The 18,183-nt window shown below is 54.2% G+C and overlaps 1 protein-coding gene across 1 annotated transcript in view; it reads right to left on the bottom strand.

Moving 5' to 3' along the window:
• Positions 1–125: 125 nt before the first annotated feature.
• IGSF3 (immunoglobulin superfamily member 3) overlaps positions 126–18,183 on the bottom strand; it is a gene marked incomplete at its 5' end in the record, with an annotated part of 100,130 nt that continues 82,072 nt past the window's right edge. Inside the window, 4 exons of the mRNA XM_082337645.1 lie at positions 126–3,007; positions 3,777–4,211; positions 8,394–8,801; positions 10,534–10,944. Coding sequence (XP_082193771.1) covers positions 2,757–3,007; positions 3,777–4,211; positions 8,394–8,801; positions 10,534–10,944 — 1,505 coding nt within the window. The 3' untranslated portion in view covers positions 126–2,756. The remainder of the gene's footprint in view (positions 3,008–3,776; positions 4,212–8,393; positions 8,802–10,533; positions 10,945–18,183) is intronic.

Genomic DNA, 18,183 nt, shown 5'->3' on the forward strand with positions numbered 1-18,183 from the left:
CAGTTTACTACAGCTCTCAGGTGTGTTGTATAAAACATGTTTTAGTGCAACATAGTACAAAGTTTTTGTTGTGGTTTTTTTTTTTTAAAAAAATCCCGAACATTTTTCCATATCATGCATGGATAGGGTATCTCTCTTTCTTCTTGGGTTCGTTACAGAAAGTTACAGCAGAGAGAGTGGTTTGAAAAGCTTCGTGTTAAAACTCATTACAGGAAGAGTCTGCCTTATAAAAACAGAGAGAAGTTTGAGACTGGGCAACACACTGCCAGAGCAACGGAGAAATGTCACCGGCAAGGTACATTCAGGGACCGCCGTGGGAGCCGCTTCCCGGGAAAGCCGGGGCTCGGTGCAGGAACCGTCGGACTGGGAAGGGACCCGTTTTGGCCAGGGGGATGGGACCACAGCACGGCCCTCCAGGAGAGCCCTGCTCCGGGGCAGAGAGACTGGAGAGGAGGAGCGTGTCTCGGACGCAGCACAGTGCTCTCCCAGGAAAGAACGGCTCCTGCCGACTTATTTTCTCTTTTTTTTTCCTTTAAAGCTGAACTGAGTTGCAGTTCCTGCCCGGGAGCAGTAGGTACAGGAGATACTACATTTACGAAACAATATCCACTGGCTGCAGCTGCTGCTGTTTGCGCCTCAGTTCTTCATTTCCATTCACTTCTCATCCCACTCCTCTCTTTGCAGACTCCTTATCCAGAAAGGGAAGACAAGTGTGTGGGTGTGTGATACATATATATATATATATAGATAGATATATATATATATCAGTGTGATATTACGCGTATGCTGGAGCCAGTAAGCAGTTATGTCTCAAGGAGGCAGACTTCACAGAGGGACAAGTGAAATTTGGGCTTTCCAGCGGAAGAAGAAATCAATGCTGTTCTGATGGAGGAGCAGAGGTGGCTGACTTTGAATGCCCTGGCGTGGGACGCTCCGTGGCCATGTGGGTCCTCTCCCAGCTGGGAGAGAGGATGCGCAGTGCGGATCTCCCACCCGAGGCTTCTCCACCTCTGAAACGTCAAGGCATCAGGGTCTAACCGACTAGTGCTACAGAGCATCTGCTGAGGTCCCCTTCGCTTCACAAAGAGCAGTCCGACCCTCCGAGGAGGATGGCAGCTGCGGGTACGGCACCTCTCGCGCACGAGGCGGGGGGGTCCTGTGGCTGTGCCCATCCGCCCTGGGTGGCTTCAGCCATGCTGCAAAAAAATAAATGGCCGGATTCGCCAGGAAGACATCGAGGAAGACAACGAAAGGCCATTTTTGGCAAACATTTTTTTCCGCCAGACGTAACGCTTCAGGCGTATGGGGGGAGGAGGCGGTTTCCTCCACAGGACAGGGCAGGGGTACTTGGCGTTCGGGGGTATGGGAACTCAGGTGCCCCACATGGAGAGAGCCCTGGTTTGGTTCGTGAGAGCCATATCTTTCACAGAAAGAACAGCATTTCCTGCCACAGCGACCGCCTGTGGCAAGAGCCGGTGACTTTGCCAGGAGGGGGAGCCTAAGGAGGAATGGTTTCTCCTCCTGAAGCCCCAGGAACAAAAAAGGGCAGATGCACGCACACATGCAGGGGAAGATTTCTCTTGGCCCAAGGGGACAGGGAAGCCCGCAGGGCGCTGATGCGGTGCAGGCTCCTCGTCTTGTCCAAGCGCGCGCCAGGAAGGAGTGCAAGCCGCGGGGAAACTCGTGACGCGTGTGGTTAACCGGATGTCCCCGCTGCGTGGCGTGGCTGCACCTGGGCTCCTTGGCTGAACCATCCGGGGCTGTGACCCCAACTCGTGGAGCTTCCCCTTTCCCCCTTTCTAGAGTCATTACTTTGGTCATGTTGAAGTCCTCAGAGACAGGATCCAGCCACCGGTCCCCAGGCAACTGGGGCACAGAGGGGACCCGCCTCGTCAGAGGTGGCAGCGTGAACACCAGGGAGGAGCACGACTCTGGTAAGCTGGACCGTACGAGGACCCTCTTTGCTACCAACAAAGTCGGGGCTTTTACATGTCCGCCTTCCACCCCCCTCTTCAGATCCTGGAGACAAACTAAATTGCTTTTGTCCTGACCACAAGCACGCTGAATATTCAGTCTCTCCAAGACAGGGAACACTCCCAAAAGGTGAATTGCCCCCTCCTGAGAGAACAGTAAGATGGAGGCAAGAAGATGCTGAGGCTACAGCCAGTCTTTGAGATGAACCTCCCAATAGCCCAGCTAACCCCCTCCAGAGGCAGACCTGGCTTTGTCTGCTTTGGAAGAGGAAGGAGTTAGCGCACCTTGGGAAAAGACCTTCTTCACTGTGGCACCGAGTCTGAGGAGGAAAACCACAGTCTGTTTTGGAAAATGTATACATTTACTTCCAAAGAGATTGTCCCAGGACCAAGAGCTCCCTGGGAACTCCTTGCTGCGTGGAGGGCGGGGGAAGCCTGCAGTTCTTGGAGTGACTGAAAAAGAAACGACAAGAAAATAGTAACGGCCAAAAGGACAGCAACTGATGGGAGCAAAATTAATCCGAGAGGAATATCCGTTATGTACAGCAAGCACAGGGACCCTCCATCCGTTGGGGTGATGGGGTGTGTTCCTACGGGCGCTGGAGAAAGCCTTGGACCTTCCTGTCCCCGCCGGCTGGGCGCTCTGCAGAGCTCAGCCGCTGCGCCGGAGCACAGACACTGAAACAAATGAAACAAGAACAACAAAAACCACTCTGTTCCTTTGTGTTCCCGGTGTGTCTCTGCTTTCTCTCTCTGCGCGTCCCCCCAGGCACCTCTGCCTCTTTAGTCTATGGTTCCCGGGTGGATGCTGAGGACCGGCGGCTCTAGGCAAGTGGGAGAGTAGTTGAGGTGAGGCTCTTTGATCCACAGCAAGGGAACCCCGTTCTTGCCCTCCGAGTTCTTGCTGGAGTTTCGGCTCTTGAACCGCACCAGGAGGATGGTGATGATCAAGATGCCGAAGATGGGGAAGGGGTAGAAGAACACAAAGTAGAAGAGGGCATCGTTGGAGCAGATGACAGACTGCAGGGTGGAGCCTGGAAAGAGACACGGGATGGTCACATTTCACAGCTTCTCTGCAATGCGTGGCCTACAAACGTCTTCAAAAACATAAAAACCAGATGCTCATTAATCTGTGTCAATGCAGGAAGTGAGGCGCTGAGAAAAATACTAATATTGGTAAACAGCGCAGCAGCAAAAATCTATTGCAGGCCACGTTTTGGCTTTATTCCCCCAAGAGTTTCATGAGTGCTAGAAAGAGTCCTCCCTGGTGTGGATTTTCTGGTCTCTTATAAAGCAGGGAGCCTTGCAAAGCATCGTTTCCCTCAGCAGGGGTACAAAGAGGCACCACCCCAGGGGATCTCCCTTAAGGGTTCACAAAACCGTAATGACCTCAGCTATCTCTGGGGCCTCTAGACCATCCGATGGCTTTCAAGAGTTACTGGGAAGAGACCCTTGTGCCACAGCCTGTAGCCTTGTGCCAACTTCCAGGGTGTTTCCCAAAGGGAAAGGCTAAACCCCCGTGGGAGTCAATGTCCACCTGCTCTGACCTGGGACACACCAGGCAGTAAGTGCTGTGGGATGGACAGCCCTAGCACAGAGCTAAGCGCAGCGCAGCTGTGCGAGCCCAGCCAAGAGTTGGGCTACAAGCCACCGATCTGATTGGAAAAGCACCGGCACCACAGATTTGCCCTGGTGCAGGCGAGACCCAGTCCCACTCACTCCTTGGCCTTTCTATCCTGGCTGAACCAAAGACACAGGGGATGCCAGGGCCATGCCCCCACGAGGCGTGTCGCCCCTTCTCACCTGCATCCTGCACGTGAACAGCGACCGTCCCCGACTCCTCCTCCGCCAGCCGGTACCACACGCCGTTGGGGTCCGCCAGCCACTCCTCCACGCGGCACGAGTAGTTGCCCGTGTCGGCACCGCCGGCCTGCAGCACCGTCAGCCGGAAGAGCACCGCCGAGAGCCTCTGGAAGCGCAGGCGGCCCTCCCAGCGACCTGCCTCGGGGCTGAAGATGGCGTCGGGGCCCACGCTCAGCACCGCCTCCCTCTCCTCCTCCTCCTCCTCCTCGTCCTCCTCCGTGCGGCCACCCGCCTCTTTGGCCCGCAGGTTGTACCACGTCACCGCAAAGTGGGACTCCGGGCTGGAGCGGGACAGGATGCTGCAGTCCAGAGGGAAGGATTCCTTCTCCTGCACCGTGAGGTTGGCGGTGGCCGTGTCCACCTGCAAGGTGGGATCTGAGATGCCAAAGGGGAGAGGTGAGCGCTGAGCAAAATGCTATCCTCAAAGCCACCCTGCCCCGGCGCAAACTGACTGTCACGACTCCGGTGCTGGGCGTGATCCAAGCAAAACCCAAAGGCTTGATGCAGCGTGCCGAGTCCCACGGGTACCTCTGTGGTCAACCCCGCAGGCGCAGCGTCCTCACCTCACCGCACACCGCCCAGCGCAGGGTCAAACAGGAGCTGGCTGCGAGTGCCGTGCTACCACCCTGCCCACACAGGCCCTTGCACCAACTAACGGGCGTGCATGCGAGAGGAGAAAGCTGCTGCAGCTCATCCAGACGTGCTCCAAGACCATGTCAGGAAACACCAAGGTTTGGTGCATGTGCTGAGGAGCAATGTACTACTACTCCCCAGCTACTGGTGCAAAGAGCATTGCACTGCATGCTTATTTTTTATCTCTTTGAGAGCACTCAAAGGACTGGAAAATCAGTGTGACAGCAGAGGAGAGGCTTTTTTCCAGCAATTGGGGAAGTTATTTAGGTAAGAAAGAGGTTCCTCCATGGAGATGTCCTCAGCACAGACACAGCAAGGATGCTTCCAAAAGTCTCCCTCTCTCCTTTTTTTTTCCCCTAGTGCTTGCTGCAAGGCTAAAGAGATGTTTTTACCTAACGGAGATGATACAGCAGCCAGAACCCAAGATGAGTTGATTAAAGGCTGACTTCAAGAGCAATTAACATTTGGTTTAGTCACCTTGCCAGGGAACACATACTCCAGAGATCGCAATCAGTCCAGATCTAAGCTTTCATTTAAAGATTAAAAAGCCCGTTCCGATGCGGGAGCTGAGCAGGAAGGGCAAGCCGATAGCACACCAAAGAGAGAGGCGCTTTCTCCACCAGCGAAGATAGCTGGGCAAGCCCTCCCTTGCACAGGTCCCAGTGTCCCTGCGGGAGGGGGCCGCTGTCCCCCAGCTCCCATCAGCCGCGGGGGCTTCTCATTATAGCGCCTGCCTGCCACTGTTTAAATGGTCCCCTAAGGAAAAGCTTCATTAAGGCCAGAGCTCTTCAGGCTGCAGGCAACATGAGTTTTTTCAGTTCACATCTTCCCCAGGAAGACTCCTGAGCAGAAACAGGAACGAGGTAATTCCTGAGATTTCAGGGACTGCTGACGTAAAAAGGAAGACGGGAAGGAAATGGCTTATCAAAACCAACACAAAGCCTCCTGTCCTTGTTTCACCTGGGACAGAGTTAATTATTTTCTTCCTAGTAGCTGGTCTAGTGCTGTGCTTTGGATTTAGGGTGAGAATAATGCCGATAACACACTGATGTTTTAGTTGTTGCTGAGCAGTGCTTACACCAGTCAAGGACTTTTCAGCTTCTCATGCTCTATCGACTGAGAAGGCTGGAGGTGCACAAGAAGCTGGGAGGGGGCACAGCCAGGACAGCTGACCCAGACTGGCCACAGGGCTATGCCATACTGTATGGCGTCATGCTGAACAAAAAAACTGGGGCAGGTGGCCAGGGGGGCACGGACGCTGCTCGGGAACTGGCTGGGCATCAGTCAGCAAGTGGTGAGCAACTGCATTGTGCATCACTTGTCTTGTATATTCCTTTACCATTGTTATTATTTTCCCTTCCTTTTCTGTCCTATTAAATTGTCTTTATCTCAACCCACGAGTTTTACCTTTTTTTTTTCAATTCTCTCCCCCATCTTACTGGGGGAAAGTGAGTGAGAGGCTGTGTGGCGTTTAGCTGTCTGCTGGCCTTAACCACAACAGTCCCTCACCTCTGCAGGTTAAGCAGAAAGAGGAGAACTGCTGTCTGAAGGTGCTGAGAGGTTTTTTTTTTTCCCCCTTTGCTCATGATTGCAATCCTGAAAGATGAGCATGGAGATCCTCGCTAATGAGACATGAGTCACGAGCAAGTTTAGTCATTTTGTTAAGCACTGGCTGCTATGAAAGAAAAACAAACAACAACAAAGCACTTTTAGAAAAAAATTATCTTGAATTAGTGCACCCTCAACTCCCTCTCTTCTTCCCACTCCACATCCTTCCGCAATTCAAAACGAGCCTCAAGGATTTCCTCTGCCGTTCATTCCCCCCTCCATCAGGGCCGGCAATTCTCAGCCTGGATGAAGAGCTGCACTTACAACCCTGCGGGCATGCAGGGTACAGGGATTGCCTGGGGGGGCTCTGCTCAAGCCACCTTGGCCAGCTGAGTTTCCCAAGCAAGGACCTGGCAGTGGATATAGTTTTTCTGGATTTTAGTAAGGCTTTTGATACTGTCCCTCACAGCATCCTTCCAACTGTCCAGCTGTGGGATGAGCGGGTTCATGGTGCGCTGCGTGAAGAACTGGCTGAAGGGCAGAGCTCAAAGGGTTGTAGGGAATGGGGCTACATCTGGCTGGTGACCAGTCGCCAGAGGTGTTCCTCAGGGTTCAATTCTAGGGCCAGTTCTGTTCCATGTATTTATCAAAGATCTGGATGCAGGAGTTGAATGCACCATTAGCAAGTTTGCTGATAATCCCAAACTGGGAGGTGCTGTTGACTCTCTTGAGGGACAAGAGGCCTTGCAGAGGGATCTAGATAGACTGCAGCATTGGGCTTTGATTAACGGGATGAAATTTAACAAGTCCAAATGCTGGATTTTGCACATAGGACAGAGTAACACCAGGCATAAGTATATACTGGGAGGGGAGTGGCTGGAGAGCAGCTCTGCAGAAAGGGATCCCAGATCCCTTTCTGGTTGCTGGTTGACAGCAGGCTCAACATGAGTCAGCAGTGTGCCCTGGCAGCCAAGAGGGCAAACCGCATCCTGGGGTTATCTAACACAGCCCAGCCAGCCGGTCAGAAGAGGTGATTATCATGCTGTATTCAGCGTTGGTGCGGCCTCACCTCGAGTACTGTGTGCAGCTCTGAGCCCCGCAATTTCAGAAGGATGTTAAGGTCCTTATATGCGTCCAGAGGAAGGCAACAAAGCTGGTGACAGGGCTGGAGGGAGTGTCCTATGAGGAGCAGCTAAGGACTTTGGGTTTGTCTAGTTTGGAGCAAAGGAGGCTGAGGGGCAACCTCATTGCTCCCTACAGCTTCCTGAGGAGGGGACGTGGAGAGGGAGGTGCTGAGCTCTTCTCCCTGGGATCCAGTGATAGGACACGGGGGAATGGTTCAAAGCTGCACCAGGGGAGGTTGAGACTGGACATTAGGAAGCATGTCTTTACCGAGAGGGTGGTCAAACACTGAACAGGCTTCCCAGAGAGGTGGTCAATGCCCCAAGCCTGTAAGTGTTTAAGAGGCATTTGGACAATGCCCTTAACAACATGCTTTAACTTTTGGTCAGCCCTGAAGTGGTCAGGTAGTTGGACTAGATGATCATTGTAGGTCCCTTCCAACTGAAATTATTCTATTCTACTCACAACCCTTTGAAACTGGAGTTTCCTCCCTGGTTTGAACTTCTGTAGCACTTTTTGCCCCACTAGATCCTGCAAAGAACAAGAAGCACCTGCGGTGATCCCTGATGCCTGCCTCCCTGGGTCTGGGCATGGCCAAAATGGTGGTGTTAGGCGGCAGGATCCACCTGAACCACTATCACCGGCAAGAGGGTGGCCAGGAAGCCCGTAAGTACCCCCTTGTCCATACAGAGGCAGGCTCCTCATAGCCAACTCCTGCCCCATCAAGAAGCCTAAGCCCTCGTCCCAACTGACAGACAAACCCTTGGAGCTGCACACCCTCCATCTGCTTCTTCACCCACAGAACGGGGAGCAGCAGCGTAAGAAACTGCCTGGACACCAGCAAGGGTCTCTATGTCCTCTGCTGCCCTCTTTTCATGCAAGGACCTTGCCCATGGGGCGCACGCCTGGGAGGCACAGATAGCTTCTCCTATCTCATTCTCAATCAAAATGGGAATAAAATTGGAAGCCTATCCTATTGAATCTGCCAGAAGTGCTGTAAAAAAATACATTTGCAGATGCAGTGGTGACAAAATCCCAAGCCCATCTAGCTGTGTTTGCAGAACTTGCTCTATGCTCCTTCCAGAAAAGCAAGGGTGCACCCAAGACATGCAAGAAAGCATCAGCACAGTCTGCAGCGCAGCGGTCTTGCCCTCTGCCCAGACCTGCTGTCGATGACAGACAGATGGTCACCCATGCATTCAGTCCAAGAGGGCAGAGCGCTGCTCAAAGCTGTTGGCACGAGATCCTCCTCACCTGGCTGCTTGACGGTGAGGATGATGAGTCCGGAGAGGTCCTCTGCCCGCTTGTACCAGCGGTCGCTGGGGTCGAGGAGCCACTCCTCCACGCGGCAGTCGTAGGCCCCGCTGTCCCGCACAGTGGCGTTTTGGATGGAGAGGAGGTAGAGACCCGGGGACGGGCTCTCTAGGTGCAGCCGGCTCCGCAGGTCGCCCAGCGCTGCCATGTCCCCGTAGCGCAGGGTGCTCTGCCGGCTCAGCCGGGCCACCACCTCCTTCTCCGGGTGGCCCGGCCGCCAGACATACCACTCCACCGAGAGCTGGGACGAGGGGCTGGTCCGGCTGCTGACCAGGCACTCCAAGGTCACCCACTGGTTCTCCAGCACTGTGATGTTCTTGTGGGTCTGGTTCACCTGCAGGCGGTTATCTATGGGAAAAGGCCATTAGAAATGCAAGGTGATGGAGGGCTGCAAGGGTCCTTTGTCTCCCCACAAGCCCTTCCTGCATGGCCACAATCCTGGGGTGTGATGAAAGAAATGAGGAAGGGGAGGAAAGAAAACGATGGAGGAAAAAAAAAGAGGAGGAGAAGAGAATAGGACTTGTGTTTTTTAGGGTCTTCTGAAAATCTCAGGCTAGCCACCACCAATACCTCATTCAGCACAGGGAACTGGAAACCCACAATCTCCCAGTAGGACCTGGGGGGGTCCTGAGAGCACAGACACCTTGTGAAGGGAGGTCACACCTCAGTCTTTTCTCATCCTCCTCCTGGGGCAGGGCAGTAGCCTGGTCACACCCCGACCAGTAAGCCCTCCTGTTGTGGGAAAAGGGGAAAAAGAAGATGGAGAACGGACAGCTGGTTATGGGGAACCACCACTGCAAAAGGAGAAGTGGCACAAGGGCAAAGTCACACACAGTGTTTTGCTGCCTTGGGAATGTCCCTGGTTTTTGCTCCACAATTTCACTGACAGATGGGGGGGTCATTGCAATCAGCTCTTTTATGTGAAATGACGTGTTGTATACTCCTAACTCCTTCATGACTTCTTTCCAGGGGCACAGTCTGGGCTTCCCTGGTACGGCTGCTGCAGCAAGCAACGGGCATCGTACTTCCCAAAGAGAGGTGGGTGATGCAAAGGAGGGGGCAGATCCCTGACCACCCCACAGCCATCTCAGGACTTTGCAGACAGAAACGAGGAGCTGGGACCAGCAGCGAGCAGCATGCTCTGGCCTGCTGTGATCCCTGCACCACCAGGCAAAGCTGCGCTGGGGACCACACTCAATCTCCCTCTCACACGCCCATCCACAGAGCTTGTGTCTAGCCAGCCAAATCCAGACAGAGGAAATGCCTTAAGCATCCTAGTCCAGCCCTGCTATCCAGGTGCGTCCCTCCTGCCTGAGGGATTTTATCCTCCAGAAACAGGCACCTGGAGCAAGTGGGGACAAGGCAGGCTTCCTGGTGAAGTACTGATGCTCTGCCTCAGCAGCACACATGGGGTCCAGGCTGCTCTCAGAGACAGTGCTTGCCTCCTTGCCTCTCCACTTTGCACAAAATGAGGGCTCTGTCCCCAGCCTGTCGGGGGCATCTTTAGCTCCTCCGTCAGCCCACCTTTACCAGTGATGTCCGCTGCCACGGAAACCACCCACAGAGCAGATTTCTCCTTTCCTGGAAGCCAGCTCCCCACCTCATTAAACTTGTTACTCATATCTTACGTGCACAGCACAGAAGGAAAAGAGAGAAGGCTCCCCGCGCCTGCCAGGACAGAGGCACAGAGTAAAATTAAACTGTGCAAAACATAAAGATGCTTCCCCAGGCAGGCACATACTGGTTCTCTCTCAGTAGGTCGCTAGTCGACACTCTTGCTACATGATGCTCCTGAGGATAAAGAAACTTGGCTGGACACAGTGGCTCTCTAGGTCATGGGGGACAGACAACCTTCATGTGGGGACACTGAAATGCACACCAGCCCAGCCTAAATGGAGGAGGGTCACGTCAAAGAGCAAAAACGTTCCTCCTCATGCAGGGATGTGCAGGCGTGAGGATGCAAGGAGGGAGGTGACAAGGCTGTAGCAGAAAGAAGAGCAGAGCATCCCTGTTGCCCCAGCTCATGAGCTGTGCACAAGAGCCAACGCCAAGAGGACCCCACCGGCGCGGCACGTGGTACCTGGCTGCTTGACGGTGACCTCTGTCCGCCCTGACACCTCCTCCGCCAGCTTGTACCAGGCATGGTTGGGGCTGAGCAGCCACTCCTCCACGTGGCAGTAGTAGCTGCCGCTGTCTCGGACCTCCGCTCGCTGCACCGTCAGGCTGAAGAGACCCCCCGACGCCGAGCGCTCGAACTGCAGCCGGCCCCGCAGCCCCTCCTCCTCCGCATAGGTGCCGTACTCAAAGGCCGAGCTGTGGGTGGTCTTGAGGATGAGCTTGCCATCGGCATCAGAGGGCTTGTGGACGTACCACAGCACGGCGAAGTGCGAGTCGGGGCTGGTCTGGGACTTCACCGAGCAGTTGAGGGGGATGGGCCGGTTCTCCACCAGAGTGATGCTCCGCTTCGACTTGCTCACCTGCAGCTTGGTCACTGCAAGGGAGGAAGGGAGAAGGATGAGGAGAGGTGGGTCATTAACATAGAAAAGAAACTCACCCGGTTTGGAAAGGACCAGAGAGTCCTCCCCTAGCTGCAAGCATGGCTGCTCTTGCCTGGGTCTCACTTGCACTAACCTTTAAGACAAAGGAATTTAGATGTTCTCCTACCAAATCTTCTCTCTTCTTTCACCCCCCACTCTACTCCTGGATCCTCCCACCGTGTTCCACAGCAGGAGGCTGCTTTTTCACAGTTTGCCCTTTAAGAGATTCCTTTTCTTAATTCACCGTGGTCTAAGGCACCAAGCCTAGCAAGAAGACTACACCCAAACTCAGTGGGTTTTTTCATGGTGAAATCATACCACTTGCACCTCGGGGCAATGAGCTGTTGCCCTGTTCCAGAGAAAACCATTTCCAGGAAGACTGAATTAAATGAGACTCTACTGCTGTCACATGCCAGCCACCTCAGTGACACGTAACCCACAGGCACGCAATAGCTAGGGGAGCAAACGTGGGCACAACTGGAAAAGAAGAAAGAGCACCAGACTGGAAAGGATCAGCAGGGAGCAAGCTCTGCTCCAGCAGCCAGGAGATCTGGCTCCAGGTCCACACGGACCGCACAGCCTGGGACAAGCCGCAGGCGCTGTCACCTCCCTCAGCTTCCCAAACGCAACTGCAGTTCCCACGCGGGTGGCTAAGTGGTCGCACAGCGTCGAGGATGACACGGCAGTGTCCTCAGCTCTTGTCCCTGCAAGGAGAGAGACACGCTGGCTTCCAACTCCTTTCTCCCTGCAGGAGCGGGAGATAAAGCCTCTGCTGCGTCTGCTCACCCAAGCCTTGACCCAGGGCTTTCCCATCTGCAGGGGAGGACACCAAGCGCCCTCCTGTGACACTTGTGCTTGGCGTGCCCTGAAGCCCTGCTGCGACACTTGTGCTTGGCGTGCCCTGGACACACACCGCTCCTCCCAGCAGCTCTGCCACCGCCTCCCCTCCTTCGCCTCTCCTGGGCGACCAGCACCTCCTCTCCAGCGCGAGGACGCAGGATGCCCAGATCTGACAGTCCAAAGGGATGAGCCCTAGGCTGAGCGTGAAGCACAACACGTTACCCAGGACATGGCAGCTTAGTCAGGAAAATGGGGGGGAGGTTCCCAGGAACGGGGGCAGTGTGCGAGGGGGTCCGGCAGGCAGCAGGTCCCCCCAGCACCCCTGCAAGCAGAGCCCCTTCCCAGTGCACCCTGTGACGGCAAGCACCGCTGCTCAGGCATGGTTTATAAAGGGTGTCCCGACAACCAGCGGGTCTTCAGCAGCCGAGAGGCAGAAGGTGGGTACCCCAGACCTGCTCCAGCCCAGCCTCTCCCACTGCCTCACGTGGCAGCTCCCCTCTGAAAGGGGGCGTGCTGTCTTGCTGCCGGGTGAAGGGATTCTGCTGACAACTGGTACATCTCTTAACGAAACCTAGCAAGCACCCTGGGCACGAGTGGCACGACAGAAGTGTGGCACCACAGGCATGAACAGCTGAAGGCTGCCAGGGGAGCTGTGCCCATCCGCACCCTGGAAACCCGTCCCACGCATCCTGTGTTTGCCGGGAAGCAACGCTGTCTCCTCTCTCTCACCGAGGCATGGGCTCCTCTCTGTGCATCACACTTTGCTTCCAGCTTCCCCTGGGCCCCGGGGTCTTGGATGCCTGTCGGCACAAGCGATGAGAGACGGGGCCGAGGGAGAGGACGGGCACAAGCAAACAACATCAAATGGGAGGGAGGAACTCCCACCACAGCGACACTTTCTGCTCGAACACAGCATCTGAAATAGGCATCCTGGTAATGCATTAGATGTTCCCCTGGAGCCTGGATTGCCCGCGGCTTTAATCAGTATGCTAATAAAGATTCAATGGCTGTGTTACGGGTATGGCACGCAGACAGTGGAGGGAGGGAAGGAGGGAAACAGTCCCTTGTTTTTTCCTCCCTGGGGACTCGAACCTAACGGAGAGATTTAGCATCACCCTGTTGTATTTATGCCGTACCCCAGACACGCTCCTTCCCCTTTGTTTCACTTTAGGACAGCAGCCTTAGCCACCCCACCCACACTCTTCCCACCTTTTTGGCTCACCGTTGGTTAAGAAAGGTTATTTCAAGCATTAATCAATCTTCTGAGTCCCTGGGAGATGAACCAATAAAGGGGAAGGTGATTCTCAGCAGTTTCCTTTCTCCCCCAGCCCCCTTTCCAAACAGTTTATTTTTAATTGGTACTGGATTATTTTCTGCAACCGTTACTAAGGAAACCTCTGTTACCATAGCAACCGTGTATGTTAAGTCAGTAGCCCTATATCTATTAAAATGCAGTATATACACATGCTGCGTGTGGTGGGGTTGCTCAATATCAACACACACACACAGCCACAGAGCAAGCCAGGGTATGCACAGACTGGAGCTGCTGAGATGCAAGCATCCCTCCCAGCGCTCCTCCCGCACCACAGCACCTCCAGATGAAAATGAGGAGGATGGGCACGGAGTATTTGTAAGCCCGGCATTTGGGGCAACCGACCTGCACCTCACAGGTGACAGATGTATTTCACTGAAGCAGTGAGGGATTGTTCCTGGACCATAATCAGGGCAATTCTCACTGCGTACAAACAGCACGGACCCTGAGGTCATCCAAGGCCTCTTGGATGGCCTCCCTGCAGCTCCTCCTGCTTCCATTTGACACTTGGGAAGACGCCTGCTTTTGTGGGGGTGATGGGGAAGAAATCTTATTAACTCCAGCAAAAATGAGATCTAAAATTCAATGCACACACCCCAGCCCTCCAAGGCCTCCCTGGCGGCTGTGGCAGCCAGCATTCAGGAATTTGCCCACGCATGTACGGTGTCCCCCAAATCTTGATGAGATGATTGCTTCTACTGCTGCTACCAGTGGAAGCAGCAGGCCCTGGCAGGGAATTACAGGTCTTCCCTTTGCTAGACTGCACGTGCCCGCACAGGTTTGTAACCATGCACAAAGTTTCGTCTAGATTAGAGGTATCAGTGATATATAATGACACCCCTGCCAATGCACTTCTCATCTAACATGACTTATTTTCCTAACGGAGGCACGCCACGGAAGATGCAAGTGCAGGTTTTGTTTCCCTCCCACAGAATTAGAGAGGACACTCTCAGTCTTTTCCAGTCTGTGAACATCAAATGCCTCCCTGTCCAGGCACAGGCTCCTGCATAGTAAATGTGCACCTACCTCTTCTTCATTACCTTTTGCAGATCCTATAGAAATAATTCGGGGCCTTTACAGGCCACAGGCTGAACACTGCTGAGTTGGAAACACTGTGGCGCACAGGTTACTTTGGGGCAACTTCACCTTGGGGCTACAGGCTGGTTTGCTTGCTCATGCAGGGCAGAGATCCTCTGCCTGCACTCTGGTTAAGCATGGGAAGCTTTGGCGGCTGCTCACACTTCTGCTCTCCCACAGGAGGAGAGGAGGGAGGACAATCAGCCACCATTCACAGATATGCAAACTAATCCAAAAGGCTCATCTTGCACTCGGGAACAATAATTTAAAAGAAAAAAAAAATCCTGAAGATAGGGTTCCAGGGTGATGGTAATGGTACAATCCAACGCCAGGGAGTCCCATCTCTTTCCATCCTGGTGGTAAGTCTCTTCCAGCGCAAAGCAGGTCTCGCTATGCCCCGTGCAGCTTCCCAGGTCATGTTTAAAGATGCCTGCATGACACAGAAATGATTGTAGCTGCTGGTGCATGAGTGAGATTGCAAGACGACTGACACCCCAGGCACTGAGCCAGCCGAACCTCACCCTTCTGACATGGGGGAAGCTCCCTTTCCTGGCTTGGGGATTTGCCTGGGCAGAGAGCCAGGAAAGGGCTCGGCCTTCAAACGCTGAGTCGATCCAGCCTGCCCCAGGGGCTGGGGTTTTGGTGTGTCAGGGCAGGGCTGCTCCAGCCCTCTGTCAAGCCGTGGAGGCGGTGGGCGCAGCGATGTGAACAGGCACGGTTACATGGCATTTTCTGCTGTGCTGTCAAGAGGCCGATGTTCTCTTAACAGCCTCTCGAACATCTGCTTAGTGAGGGAAACAGGTGCACGTGTCTAGGTGAAGTTATCGTGCATATCATCTGCAAACCATAATCCTGTTGCCACAATGTCTCCTGGCTCCCTGGAGGGTGCCAGTAAAGAGGATATCATACCTTGATGTACTGTAATTGGCCCTACATACGCTATTAAGGCTTTCAATTTACACTGGCAACAAGTCATGGTTACAACCCTCATATTTTTTTTTAAGCTAGCCTGGTCTCCCAGCCACCGTGAAGCCATGCAACCTGTGTGAGGAACGCGTGTAGGCATTGAACTCTGCAGCAGAGCTCGGGCAGGGGCCCTGCAGGCAGTGCAGGGACAGAAGGCATCAGCTCTCCGATGGCACGGAGACACACACCGCTGAGGGCATCCTGCCGCATCTGCTGGAGGAGCTCCAGGAGGTTCGATGGGTGACGACTCGTGCTGGAGCCTGGCCAGGACACGGGGGACATTACATGCCTCTTAGTGTGGAGAGGCTGGCAAAGATGCTAGGTGTCCACCGCAAGCCCATACACTTACTAGACACCTCACCTCACAGACCGTCCTCCAGCATCACAGTCCCTTTGCACTCATTTCCAGGCTGAGGAAAATGTCCCCGCTCATTTGCAGGGACACGCGTTGTCTCAGGATACCTGCGGCAGCCTCTGGTCCTCAAAGCTTGCACCTCTGGGCTGGGGGGCCAGGTCAGACACACCTTACAACCACAGCAGGCTACGACACGGCTAGGTGCTCTCCAAGCTGATATACATGGTAGGGGTTTTCTACACACTGTCAAGCAGGCAATCGGTCTCCTGAAGCTGGGCATGTGGTAAGCACAGTTATACAAATATTTGAGGGAAGGGAAAGCAGTCATCAGAGGAGGAGGACAGAGGCAGTGACCTGATTCACAGCTTTTCTGCTGACTCGCTGCCGTGGTGCAGCCACTTGGCTCCCTCCTCTCTGTTTCCTAATCATCAAGCAGGGGTTACAACACTTACCTTTACTAAAGCACTTTGCAATCTGTACCTAAAAACGGTGTGATAAAAAGATGCTCTGTCTCAGACTCCTTACATCATCTTCCCTTGTAGGCAGCAAGAAAATACAACAGCAGGAGTTCACTTCCCACCCGGGAGCCACTATTACCAAGTCCTGGGAATGGCGATGTTTAATTGCAGCTGAAGATACCCTCCCCCCCAAAAAAGCCCCATACAAAACCCCAGCGTGCTGCCCTGCAGCGGAGGAGGAGGGGGCTGCCGGCTGGGGAGAGCCAGCTCCGCACGAGCCAGTGGCCATGGCGCAGAAAGAGTGGGCAGGACGGCCACCAGCAGCCCACAGAGTCCCCGGGGAGCCCTGTCACCGTAGCGGGGAGGCGGTGTCCCACTTTGGAGGCTGCTGCCCTCTGGGGAGAGCTCCTCCAGAAGACGCTCTCGCCTGGAGAGAACTGATGAAGTGTTGCAGAAAGTTTTCCTGGGGAATGTCCTACTTTTAAAAGCCCCTGCTGGGATTTCACTGTGCTGAGGTGTGTGTAGGGGGGGAGCAGAAACGAGGCCAACCCAACCCGAACCCAGACATGGTTTAATACCACACACGGGGTTTAGCAGGCCCATCGGGATAGACTCATTTCCAGGAGCATGGTCCCAAGGCAACTCTCCCTGGGAGGAACCCAGCTCTCCCCGGCACCCTCAGCATACAACCCTGAAGGGCACCGGCCAGGCTTTCGGCACAAACTCAGCTGACGCCTCAGCCTGCGGTCACAACCCACAAGTGCCTCATCGTTTCCCTCACTAGGGCCCAAAAAGCACTCGGTGCTCAAATTCCTGCCTGGAGATGTTTGCCTGGGATTCAAGGGACCCGTGTGCAGGTCGCTGCCCTGCCACAGGCTTAGGCATGTACTAATGCTCGGCACCTCTGCCAGCCCTTCTCCCTTCCACAAAGCAGGGCTGAAGAGCCTCCTCCACCTCCACACATGTTGCAAGGACACCCGCGGTAATGACCGTGGGGAACTGGGGCAATGGGATTCAAGCAAGTACATGCCAGCCTTCTGACTCAGTGTGGCGAGGGGTGGGTGACTCACGTTTGCTAGGTCAGCTGAAAGCAAATCAATATTCAAAAGAGAAAGATGCACGAGCCGTTTCAGAGAAGAGGCATCAGAGGAAAGGCATTTGCAGAAGGGAAGAAGATGAGATGCTCCTAGGAGGATCTTGCTTATTAGGCTTAACCATGGCATAGAAATTACAGCAAAGACAAAGACTTCCAGTGCCAGGGCAGCCTCCCCGGAGATGGCAGGAACATGGCTGCACAGCTCCCAACTCCTGTTACTCTCTTTTAACAGAACACAATTCCTCCTGAAACTGGATTAGCAAGGTTGCAAATTGCATTAGCCAACATGGGAGGCTGCTGGTGCAACAGGAGCAGGAGAAAGGGAAACAGCATTAGACTTTGCCTGCCATTATTACTGCCATTATTAACTTGTCACTTTACTGTAGTGTTCCTATAACAATGAATTATTGCCTGCAAACAGGCTGACATGATTGAATTACTGGGAGAGCAGCTCCATGGGAAGGAGAGACAACGTTAACCCTTTCCTGAGGAAGGCTCAGCTGCTGCCCCCACCCAGGCGGGCAGACAAGAGCTGAGGCTTCCACTTTGAACACCAACCTGCCACCTTGACCTTCAGCAGCGCTCGTTTCAGAGCAATGCCAAAAGTTTCTACAGTCCCCAAACTGCTCAGGTCCCGGTTGCAGGTGGGCTGCTCTGGGTTGGACATGCAAAAAAAAGCAGAATATAGGTCTGTCTGCAACAGCAATAAAGAGATGCAGCTGGAGCTCTCCTATCTTTGCAGGTCTTCCTGCACCCTCGCTAGCCTATTAATTTCGTAAGGCTAAATCCTCGCTTTTGCATGCTGCTCCTTTCTCATATAGAGAAGATCGGTCTCTGGACAAGCCACCAAACCGACTGACTGCTAGTCTAGATGGATGTGGGTCACCTTTTTCCCCCTCCCCCCTTGCAGGGACAGTACCGTCTCCTTGCAATCAGACAGGCCATTAATCCGACTGCCCTCTGCACTGCCCAACGCCCCTGGAGAGACGATGTGATGGCCCTTTCCCAGAGGGCTGTGCCAGGGCAGAGCCCCTGTGTGGAGCGGGAAGGAGCAGGCATGCATTCACCCACCCCGGCCATGCCCCTTGG

Source organism: Platalea leucorodia (assembly GCF_965183815.1).
Source record: "Platalea leucorodia genome assembly, chromosome: 2".
NCBI classification, from domain to species: domain Eukaryota; kingdom Metazoa; phylum Chordata; class Aves; order Pelecaniformes; family Threskiornithidae; genus Platalea; species Platalea leucorodia.